Below are 12,011 nucleotides of genomic sequence, written 5' to 3' on the forward strand. Positions count from 1 at the left end.
ATGACGATTTTCCTACCTAACAGCTTAAGATCTTCTAACCATAAAGTGTCTATCTTTGATTTTCAGGGATTGTAGCCATTGGACTTATTAATGAAGCGCTGGATGAAGGCGACCCGAAGAAAACACTGGCTGCTTTGCAGTTCCCAGCAGCAAAACTGGAGGACGTGGAGCCTGGCGTGGCCCAGCACTACCAGGATACGCTGGTCCGTGCCAAGAGAGAAAAGGCGCAGGTAAGAAGTGGGCGCAGCTCCTTTTCAACCTGGCACTGGAGAAAAGTAAAGTGATCAGTAAATTAGAGGGATGGGATCCGAGAGATAAAAGTGTTTTTACCAGAATGTCTGTACCGAAACAGCGTCGGCAATACGCAAGTGACTGTCGAGCAGAGAAACGTGTGACAAACAGGGCAGTTCCGGGCTCCTATCACTCTGGGCTCTTGCTTGAAAGAATGTTGCGATGCGGAGAAGCGGAAGTCATCCGAGCCCCGAATGACCCTGGAAGCGGACGGAGCTCAGGGTCATTGGTGACTTCCGGTGAGCTTCTGATCCGCCACCTCTCCAGCAGCAGCCGGTTGGGCATTCGGCCCATATCCAGTGGCCGGATCAGACAGGAAGCCTTCCCGATTCTTTGACACGGACCTTGTGGTTTTAATACATTTCAACTAAACAACAGAAACTTCAGGTTCACTTGACGAAATACTGAAGCTCGTGTATAGCGAGATTGATTGTACATTAGAAATCTGTGGATTAAAAAAGTAAGACTAAAGGTGACCGTGTATTGTGTGACGAAGAGATAATCTAAAAAAAATGGTAAAAGGCAGAACGTGCGAAATTTACATTCCAATACCTACTTGATGTGCAATAATTCTGCCCTCGTCATTAGGCTCGGTTTTCAGGAAACCCTGGTATCTGAAAGTCGCCTGCGTGTTTCTAGTGATTTTATCAGCTGTGGTGACTTGGGGAAATTATAATGAGCATTACGTTCAACTCTGTTTTTCATTTATTTCAGTAATTCAGGTTCAGAAATATTAATTAGGCACAGTCACATTAGGCCATTAAAGAGCAACTAGTACAACTGACTGTACATCATTTAGATTAAAAACGGCTAAAAACAATTATGCACTCATACAGTGTTAAAACAGCTTTCAAAGAAAGAACTGAATAAAAATAATTTTTCTAATACGAATTGTTCCCCAGATGTAAGAGGCAACACTGAAATATAAAGTAGGCGCCTCCAAGGCACCCAAGAAACGTAGGGCGACATTATGATCCCTGATGTTATGCGCAATAAAGATCGTTTTCAGAATATATTTCTTTAAACCATCGTAAAAAAATGGCAAAATAACAGGGAAACGGCCTCTACAACGAAGCCGTTTCCACGAAATCATTTACCACGCATGCACTACAACGCATGATTGGTTACAACTAAAGGCTTTACCATGCATACCTTTACTACGAAATACGTAGTAAAGGCATGTGTGGTAAATGAAAAGAAAAACAAAGGGGGGTTTGGGGGGTCTCCCCCATAAAAAATAAATAAAGCGCTGGGATAACAAGCATTGGAAATGCAATAGGTCTCGCAGCATTAGAGTTAGTACTTTTAGAATTGTTTATGGGTTTTTTTGTAAATCTTTAGCATTTTTGTTTCCTGTAGCCAATGCTAAAGAATTAAAAAAAAAAAAACATAAACATTTCTAAAAGCTCTAACTCAAATGCTCCGAGACCTATTCCACTGTGTGAGGGTGAGGGGTTGAGGGTGAGTGAGGGTGGGTGAGGGTGAGTGAGGGTGAGGGGTTGAGGGTGAGTGAGAGTGAGAGTGAGGGTGAGGGTGAGTGAGGGTGAGTAAGGGTGAGGGTGAGGGTGAGTGAGGGTGAGTGTGAGTGAGGGTGAGTGAGGGTGAGTGAGGGTGAGGGGTTGATGTTGAGGGTGAGGGGTTGAGGGTGAGTGAGGGTGAGTGAGGGGTTGAGGGTGAGTGAGGGTGAGGGTGAGTGAGGGTGAGGGGTTGAGGGTGAGTGAGGGGGTGAGGGTGAGGGGTTGAGGGTGAGTGAGGGTGAGGGGTTGAGGGTGAGTGAGGGTGAGTGAGGGTGATGGGTTGAGGGTGAGTGAGGGTGGGTGAGGGTGAGTGAGGGTGAGGGGTTGAGGGTGAGTGCAATTAGGTTAATGTCAGGTTGATTGCCCATTCAAATTATCACTGTCCTGTAACTCAGGATTGCTTTTAAAACCAGGGAATCCTGTCTGAGAAAAAAGCATGAAACATGCTATGCTTGGTATAACCCTGCTGGTCACAGGACAGGTTCCTGGGTCTTTCTCTGTCAGGGACAGGCCTCTGCCTCTGTGCACAGACTAGAATAATGTGACTCCAGGGGCAAAATAAAGGTCCGGGCCTTTTCACTGAGTCGGGCACTCGGGCAGGGGAACATGTTTATCATACAGGGAACATTCACGCCCCAACAGCCATGAAAGCCATTGGTTTTGTCAATGATTTCTTCCGCTACATGGCTGCCCTGCCAGTGCATGCAGTAAAACCTTGCTTGAAGAACAATCTTTCAGAGTCAGGTGTTGTGCCAAACCCATCGGCGATTTTTTGAGTTAATATTTTCTTTGCTCTACTGATCCAAGATTATAGAGGGCTGGAAGTGAGCAGCCAGGAATTATTATTATTATTATTATTCCTGACACTGTCGTCGGTGCTGGAGTGAGCATACGGGACATGGGGCACTCGCCAGGAGGCTTTAGGTCAGGGGGCTGTGTTGAGGGCTGGAGGGCAGCCCTCGGGCCCGCCAATCGTGAAAGCAGCCACGAAGTAAAATGTCACTGGCACAGCCATGTCTCAGAACTGCATGCCAAACCGAAAATCTTTCTTTAAAAAGAATGTTTTGGCGTAATTTAAAAATAAACAATAGGTAAAGAACCCCCTAGCCTCCCTTGAGAGGATCAGAATGTCTTAAACATTTTCGGATGCACTTTTTACCTCACTATTCTTCCTCCCGTTGTAGGCTCTACGCGGGAGGAGGGGGGTGGGCAGCCATCGCTTCCGAGGGCTCAAGGCCCCAGGCGGCCGCTGCAACTGGCGGCGACTGCAGAGGAGGCCGCTGTTTCTCAGTGATCGCATTAGGTTGTTATGGTAACGCAGGCTTTCTCCGTGATTGAAAGGAGCAGAGGTCACGGGAAGAGCTGGGTGATTAGAGGAGATGGAGGGCAGAAAGAAAGAAACCCGTGCCTGAGAACAGGTCTGGAATAGCAATGAAGGAGGGCGTCAACGATGGAGAAATGGAGCAAACAGCTATGGACGAAGGGAAGGAAATCCAGGGCAGGAGGAGAGTGTTATGGAAGTTAGTGAAAGATGGATAGAAGGAAGGAACGAAGGACAGAATTAAAAGAAGGGGGGGAGGAACGAGACGAAGGCAAACAAGCAACAAGCCTTTCACCGTAACACGGCGGGCAGGGGAGGGGGCGGGCAGGGGAGGGGGCGGAGAGGGGAGAGGTGCGACACGGCAGGCAGGCAGGGGAGGAGAGTAGGAGGAGGAGGGGGGAGGAGAGTAGGGGAGGCACGGCCTAGCGGCAGGCAGGCAGGGGAGGAAAGGAGGAGGGGGGAGGAGAGTAGGGGAGGCACGGCCTAGCGGCCGTGCAATCAAGTAGTGAGGGGCGGAGCTGGGGGAGGCTGTGAGAGAGAGTAGGCGGCTGGGGGCATGTGCACGCGCATTTAAGCTCAATGCGCATGCGCATTGAGCTTAAATTTCTCGTGCACTGCAAGGAATCGCCACGATTCCTTGCAGTGTGGATAAAGAGCGGATAAGTGCCAATACTCTCGCCTTGCTCGATGCGCATGCGCATCGACAGGCGAGACCTAAAAAGGGGGGTGGGGGGTCTCCCCCCAAAAAAACAAAACTAACCTGAGGAGCCGAAGCTATCAACGTCGTTAGGGAGGAAACGGAAAGTAACTTCCGCTTCCTCTTAACGACGTACGTCCGACGTAACCAGAGAAGATGGAGGGAAGGCGAGTTAAAAGGTAAGGGGTATTTTAGTAAAATACATATATATATATATATATATATATATATATATATATATTAAGGGTTAAGGGTAAATATAAGGAATGAGGCTGGGGGAATGTAAGGGGAGAGTTTTAATCTTTATCTAGAGTATGCCCTCACCATGCATACATTTACAACAAAAATCGGTGTAAATGTATGTGTGGTTAAGGAATATTCGAGGTAAAGGTTAAGCGTGGAAAACAAATTCCGTTGTAACGCATGTGTGGTAAAGGCATGCGTTGCAACGGAATTCGTTGTAACGTCATACATTCAAAATAACATGGGTGTGGCTGTTCGTCTCCCTTCTGCTGTGCTCTCTGGAAGAGCCAGGGTGTAGCTTAGTCAGTGAGATTTTGGGGGAGGTGAATCGTAAATTACCCAATTAAAAAAACAGTATGCCAAAGGTTGGAGGGATAGCCAAGGTTTGGGATACACTATTGTGAGAACCAGATTTAATACTGATTTGCATTATGTGGCTCCCTGTCTACGTTTTTGATTATTCAAAACACACATACACCACCCCCAACATATTTTAAACCTTTTAGTCAAGCGAGGACAAGAAAATCAACTAAGACATTGGAGACCCGAATCAGGGCCGCCACACCAAACTCTCAAGCCATCAATGCATTCATTTAGGGGGGGGGGTCCCATCCTAAAACACCTACCTGAAGCTAGTCCCTGGGAAAAAAGAGTCCCCGAGCCCCTCCAGCTGTCCGATGATGTAAGCACATTCGTGGGCATTACACGTGTGCTGTGGCGGCCTCTCGCTGCGGCTAATGAGCAGACGTAAAGGAGATTTTTAAGGCTGGACTAGGACATGCACAAAGAGGCATCACATTATAAAACTGCAGTAATATAAAAAGAATGCTTCATTAGCTGCGCGGTATGTTATCTGTTCTGGACAGAATCAGCAGTTCAGCTTCTGTGATAAGTGCTATCTATACATGATGACTACACCTGTGGTGTGTAGGTTATTTATATCCTGTATCTCGTTGATAAGATATGCGCACTTCGATGTATAGGATCTGAGCATCTGTGTCTGGTGGAGAAGGTGTGAACAGACCAAGCATAGTCATGTTACCCCGAAACATGACCACCCAGTGCTAGGCTTGAATGTACCTGTGCCAGGATAATGGCCCATTGGTCGATTTGTGCCACACCTTGGTTCTTTATTTCCTGCCACCCGCCTACCTTACCCAGGGACTGGATCCAGGGAGTGTGCTGTAAGGGGTGGCTCAATTGAGTGTGACGTAAGGGGTGACTGCAGTGAGTGTGATGTAAGTGGTGGCTCCAGTGAGTGTGACGTAAGGGGTGGCTCCAGTGAGTGTGACGTAAGGGGTGGCTCCAGTGAGTGTGACATAATGAGCGGCTCCAGTGAGTGTGACGTAAGGGGTGGGTGTGATGTAAGGGGTGGCTCTAGTGAGTGATGTAAGGGGTGGCTCCAGTGAGTGTGACGTAAAGGGTGGCTCCAGTGAGTATGATGTAAAGAGTGGCTCCAGTGAGTGTGATGTAAGGAGTGGCTCGAGTGACTGTGACGTAAAGAGTTGTGCCAGTGAGTGTGATGTAAAGAGTGGCTGTAGTGAGTGATGTAAGGGGTAGCTCTAGTGAATGTGACCTAAAGAGCGGCTCCAGTGATTGTGACGTAAGGAGTGGCACCAGTGAGTGTGACGTAAGGAGTGGCTCCAGTGAGTGTGATGTAAGGAGTGGCTCCGGTGAGTGTGACGTAAGGAGTGGCTCCAGTGGGTGTGATGTAAGGGCTGGCTCCAGTGGGTGTGATGTAAGGGGTGGCTCCAGTGGGTGTGATTTAAGGGGCGGCTCTAGTGAGTGATGTAAGAGGTGGATGCAATGAATGTGATTTAAGGACTGGCTCCAGTGAATGTGACGTAAAAGGTGGCTCCAGTGAGTGTGATGTAAGGGGTGGATTCAGTGAGTGTGACATAAGGGGTGGCTGCAGTGAGTGTGATGTAAGGTGTGGCTGCAGTGAGTGCGATGTAAGGTGTGGCTGCAGTGATTGCGATGTAATGGGTGGTGGCAGTGAGTGTGATGTAAGGAGTGGCTGCAGTGAGTGTGACGTAAGGGGTGGCTGCAGTGAGTGTGACTTAAGGGGTGGCAGCAGTGATTGTGACTTAAGGGGTGGCTCCAGTGAGTATGATGTAAGGAGTGGTTCCAGTGAGTGTGATGTAATGGGTGGCGGCAGTGAATATGATGTAAGGGTGGCTGCAGTGAATATGATGTAAGGGTGGCTGCAGTGAGTAATGTAAGGTGGGGCTGCAGTGAGTGCGATGTAAGGAGTGGCTCCAGTGAGTGTGACGTAAGGTGTGGCTGCAGTGAGTGCGACGTAAGGAGTGGCTGCAGTGAGTGTGACGTAAGGGATGGCACAATCACTGCTGCCACGTAAGGGATGGCAGCAGTGATTGTGACTTAAGGGGTGGCTGCAGTGAGTGTGATGTAAGGATGTACGGGTTGGCTCCAGTGAGTGTGATGTAGGGGGTGGCTCCAGTGAGTGTGATGTAATGGGTGGTGGCAGTGAATGTGATGTAAGGGTGGCTGCAGTGAGTGATGTAAGGTGGGGCTGCAGTGAGTGCGATGTAAGGAGTGGCTCCAGTGAGTGTGACGTAAGGTGTGGCTGCAGTGAGTGCGACGTAAGGAGTGGCTGCAGTGAGTGTGACGTAAGGGATGGCTGCAGTGAGTGTGACTTAAGGGGTGGCTGCAGTGAGTGTGATTTAAGGATGTAAGGGTTGGCTCCAGTGAGTGTGATGTAAGGGGTGGCTCCAGTGAGTGTGATGTAAGGGGTGGCTGCAGTGAGTGACGTAAGGTGGGGCTGCAGTGAGTGCGATGTAAGGGGTGGCAGCAGTGATTGTGACTTAAGGGGTGGCTGCAGTGAGTGTGACGTAAGGGGTGGCTCCAGTGAGTGTGACGTAAGGGGTGGCTCCAGTGAGTGTGACGTAAGGGGTGGCTGCAGTGAGTGTGACGTAAGCTGTGGCTGCAGTGAGTGTGACGTAAGGCGCGGCTGCAGTGAGTGCGACGTAAGGAGTGGCTGCAGTGAGTGTGGGGGAACATCCTTTTCAACGCGGATGTTGCCCCGCAGTGCTTTTACGATGCATCCTTTACAACGCAAGTCGTAACCGCGACTTGCGCTGGAGGGCGCTAAAGGATAAAGAATATTATATTTACTATTCCAACACCTTCCCTACTATCCACGGGGACTGGTGTTAGAATAGTAAATTATACTATTCACTATCCGCGCCCAACAACGCAAGTCGTTGTAACGACTTGCTTTGTTAAAGATGCGTTGTAAAGGCACGCGTTGAAACGGTACGCGTTGTACCGTCATACATCCGTGAGTGTGACGTAAGGGGTGGCAGCAGTGATTGTGACTTAAGGGGTGGCTGCAGTGAGTGTGATGTAAGGGGTGTCTCCAGTGAGTGTGACGTAAGGGGTGGCTGCAGTGAGTGTGACGTAAGGGTTGGCTGCAGTGAGTGTGATGTAAGGGGTGACTCCAGTGAGTGTGATGTAAGGGGGGCTCCCCTGCAGCCCCTGGAGTGCTCAAAGCTCTCTTCTTCCTGTTTGATGTTGTCGTTTGCTTTGTGCCTCTTGCCACTCCAGGTCAACACATGAGATGCACAGAATATTGAGCCAAATAATGGAAATTGTTCATACAAACAAAAACAAACACGGTAGGAGAAAATTGTAAAGCAAGAGCTGGTGGCACGGACGGCCCAGGGAAAGAAAAGGGGCGAGTTAACTGGAGTTAACGTCCAGGGGAGACGTGCAGCTCCCCCTATAACGTGAAGGTAGCGGTTAATTCACTTTACCAGTGGCCTGTGGTTTGACGATGCCTCGGAGGGAAAACTGGAGGAGCTTGGAAAGTGTTAAAACCAGTTCAGGAACTGCCTTTCAGCTGAAGCATTTCCTGCAGCGGCGGAAGCGGGTGAAATGAGCCATTCTTCAGTGAGCACCAGTGGACAGTGCCAGGCTGGCCGCCCTCTTCACATTCGATGACATCGCCTTATTTAGGCATGCACTTGGCAGCGGGGCCTCCGCCCTCATGCCTCATGCAGTCATTTTTAGAAAGTAAAATAACACCAGGCCCCGATTTGACGTAAAGAAGTGGGCTGAAAGTGTGAAATCACTGGCTATGCACATTGCTTCAGGCTATTTTTGGTTTTTGGAGCAACCCCACCAACCCAGCCCTGTTTAGTTTCTCCTGGGATGGTGGTCCACCCGGCCTGTAGGTTGAATAAGCTTCCAGGTGCTTCGTAGGACGTGTAGGGAGATAGGTTTGAGATGGAAAGGCAGGTGCAATGTTCATTGTCAAGATTCAGAGATTAAGCGATCTTTATAATTTATTTTCGTTCCTCCCAAGAGAAAAGGCAAGAGACGTTGTATACAGCTCGCCTTTTACTGAAGAGCGTGGGATTAAACACATCCTATCAGTACAGCATTTCGAGAGCAGCACAGTAAAAGGTGTACTTGCAGCACAGTAAAATGTGCTCTTTTAAATACAAATCGATAAAAGGAAATCATTTAATGTCAGTGGCTAATTGAACACGATGCAAACGCTCAGATAAATGAAACCTTTTTAATGAGAAGTGCTGGGGTTATTTGGATCCGACTGGAAAATTCGTGTCTGCAAGTGATATTACATTTTTTCCGCGGCGAGAGTTGGGGGGTGTGCAGGAAAGTTTGACGGATTCAGTCTGAAACTCGGAGGAATGTTCAAAACGAAGCACGTTAAGTGGAAAGTGAAACCCCAGTGACGTGGGTTGGGTTCTCGCCTGACCGTGGTGGTGTTATGGACCATGTATTTGTTTTTGCCCATGGGGAATTGTCTTTACTGAGACGAAAATTGAGTTTCTGCGTGATAGTGTCTCAAACCCTAAAGCCTTGTAGAACTAGCAACGTCTGTTGTGTGGGGCACTTTATGTACTCGTCAACAATGAGCTTCTCTCTCCTGGCAACAGCAAGCCTTTTCAGTCAACAGAGGCTCTTGCACAATCCTATTTGTAGTCTTCATTAACTCTGTTTTGCCAGCATAGATCTCTCATCTTGCTTTGTTTTATTTGTATCCGTTCTTTGGGTATCTACGTTCTCTTTTCTTTATATTTGTATTGTGGGCGGCGGCTTCTTCTGGTGGAGTTACTTAGCTATAGTGCCCTATTTTTGGAATTCTTCCCAGGGTCCACTGCAGCTTCAACTGAAATGTAAAGGTGTCTCATAGCATCTAGTCTCTATACTGATACTAGTATTATCATTTTTAACATTTAGAAGCCCTATTGAAGAATCGGTACTTCTCTTGTGGGGGCGGGGGAGGGGAGGAAATAAATAAATGGAGGTACCGACCCTGTCTTCCTCTTTCAAATATTTCTTACCTGCCTTTTTGATAGAGCAGTTCTTTAGTCATAGGTATGATCAGTTTCTGCAACGGGACCCCTTTATCTACCTATCAATCAATCACAGACATCTCTTCACTGCTCCTCGCTGTCATGCTGCTCAAGTCTCCATGAACTACTGAGGTTTCAAGGTACTGCTCCCCTGCATTCTTGGTTTTCTTGATCAGGACCAGACTGTGAACCCGAAGCAGCCATGGCAGATTTTTTCAGATCTACCACCCGTACAGTGCGTAGCGAGCAAACGCAGCGAACGAGCCTGACCACTACAAGGTGGGCTTGAGGGATTTCTCACCCAAGATAATTTGGGGGGAAAATTGCAAAACTGGTGCATTATACAACACATTTTTCATTATATTTTAAATTGTATGAGCTTTTAAAGCATAGTAAATGATGACCTTACAGTGGGGCATGACTTGAACAGGAGAACAAGCTCACTGGCCACTGAAACAGGAAGCCCTATCTGACTTGAGGCCAGGCAAAGTCTGAAAAGATACAACAATGAGCCAGCACACAGAATGATTTGAAGGCCAATGGCAAAATAATGCAAGCACCACCACAAAGAAGCACCCACAGGAAGGGATCAGCACACCCAAGACCAGAAACAAGGCACCAGGAGAGGAGTGTTACAAGTCAGGAGACCACCACATAGTAAATCACCAAATGGCAGCTAAGCTGGAGGTACCACCCCAAAGAAAATAATCTAACTCCTGAGATAAGTGGATTGAAGAGGCAATGGAGTCTTATAGTATGGTCAAGCCAAGAGTCTCATTCTAAAACAGGTTTCATTACCCCAGAAAGACTAACATAGAATGTTATTATATTATTATTATAATCTTCTGTTAAATAAGTGCTCTTCCAGCTGTATCTTCGTAGGGATACCTTACAGCTTAGAAAAGAGAAAAGAAAAGTAAAACCTCTTTCTAATCTAAGCAATCAAGGCACCCTTTTCCTTCCTGCCTTGACTGCAAGCTCCGATCATTGTGAGGAAATAAAATGTCCCTTGTGCCTGGAGATGAAATTAAAGTCTTTTAAGCGGTGCAGGGAAGTGCAACGAAAGCTGGGGAGAGTATTATGGACACAGCCTAAATCACACAATTTAAGTGGGGAAGCCGCGATTTATCTAGGTTTTCTGGTTGGTTTTATTGTGTACAAATAAGCCACCACAAGGGTTTCTATTTTTCTTTCCCTGTTTTGTTTTGACCTCATTGTGCTTTTTTGTTAGTTTTTCACAGCGCAAACTCGGCCCAAAGCTATTGGAGCACTTTACATGAGCATCATTTACATTTCATAAAGTCATATCTATTTTTTAGAGACACAGGTATATTAAGTGATTTGCCCTGTCTGCTCCAGAATTGAAAAAGTCGAATGTGCTGAAACGCGTCTTCTGGTCATAATAACATCATATGTGGAACCCGAGAGTGCTACTGGTCCTTTGTGGACATTTGTTGGAAAATTATTTGATGTAAGGCCACACTCACGTAAGGAAGCACCCATCCCCTCAGGATTTCGATGGTGATCTGTGGCATTTGTTTGGAAATTAATTTACCCATCAAAACCACCGCAAAGAACTGGAAACCAGCCAACAGGAGTTGGGACATCATAAAATGTCAAGTAGTGGTTACTAAGCCGGTACTCTCAGGTATTTTTTTTTTATTTTGCTGCGGATCCTTCATGAATTTGTAGTGAAATAATGAAAAAGAAACTTTTTTGCCCCCTGGAGGGGGTCCCTCTGGGACCCCAGACCTAGGGGTTCAGGGTATTCCTTCCCTGCCCCCTTGAGTTCTATTTTGCCTTTGTTCTTGGGACTTGTCTGAGTCTGAGTCCCAAATGGCTGCCGCCACTTTCTGGTTGATCTAGTAACAGCCAATCATGGCATTGCTGTTGGTGTGTGGACCCGCAGATCCACCACGGTGAATCCGTGTCTCTAGCTATACATACATCCTTTTTTTTTTTTTTAAATCTCCAAATCTACTGAACAGGTCTACACCAGATTACAAAAGGCACTCTTTCTGTACCAAGATCTAGCTTTCTGCCAAATTTGGTTTAATTCTGTTAAGCGTTTCAGGCTGTAGTAGTGTCTAGAAACCTTATGGAAATTTGTATGGGAAAAACACATTTTGGGACCCCCATCTTTTTCTTGGACCCCGCTTGGCAAATCACCCTTAAACATTCAAGACAGCAGCTAAAGTGAGTGGCTCGCTAGTTTTGAAATTTTGTGGCACACTAGTTTTAAAATTTTGTGAAGATTCTTCAAATGGCGCCAAAGGAATTAGCAAAACAAAAAATGCATTTCCTAAGTAAACTAGGGCATAACTAGAACTACATACTGGCGACCACCAGTAGGAGATATATATATAGTAGGAGATACATATGTATATAATAGAATTTTTTCCCCACGCCATTATTAAATTAATAAAGGCTGCAGAGGACAAAGAGTTCCTGATAATCCTTTCAATCACGTTTCAAATCATCTGTGTGTGTGTATAAATATAAATAAATAAATAAATATATATATATATATATACACACACATATATATTTATATATATATATATATATATATATACACACACATATATATATACACA

The 12,011-nt window shown here is 46.7% G+C and overlaps 1 protein-coding gene across 1 annotated transcript in view; it reads left to right on the forward strand.

Moving 5' to 3' along the window:
- IQGAP1 (IQ motif containing GTPase activating protein 1) overlaps positions 1-12,011 on the forward strand; it is a 488,190-nt gene that overhangs the window by 259,144 nt on the left and 217,035 nt on the right. The window contains exon 15 of the mRNA XM_078683320.1: positions 67-230. Within this exon, the coding sequence (XP_078539446.1) occupies positions 67-230 (164 nt within the window). The remainder of the gene's footprint in view (positions 1-66; positions 231-12,011) is intronic.

The sequence above is a fragment of the Lissotriton helveticus genome, chromosome 3_1 (genome assembly GCF_964261635.1).
Source record: "Lissotriton helveticus chromosome 3_1, aLisHel1.1, whole genome shotgun sequence".
Classification (NCBI taxonomy): Eukaryota; Metazoa; Chordata; class Amphibia; order Caudata; family Salamandridae; genus Lissotriton; species Lissotriton helveticus.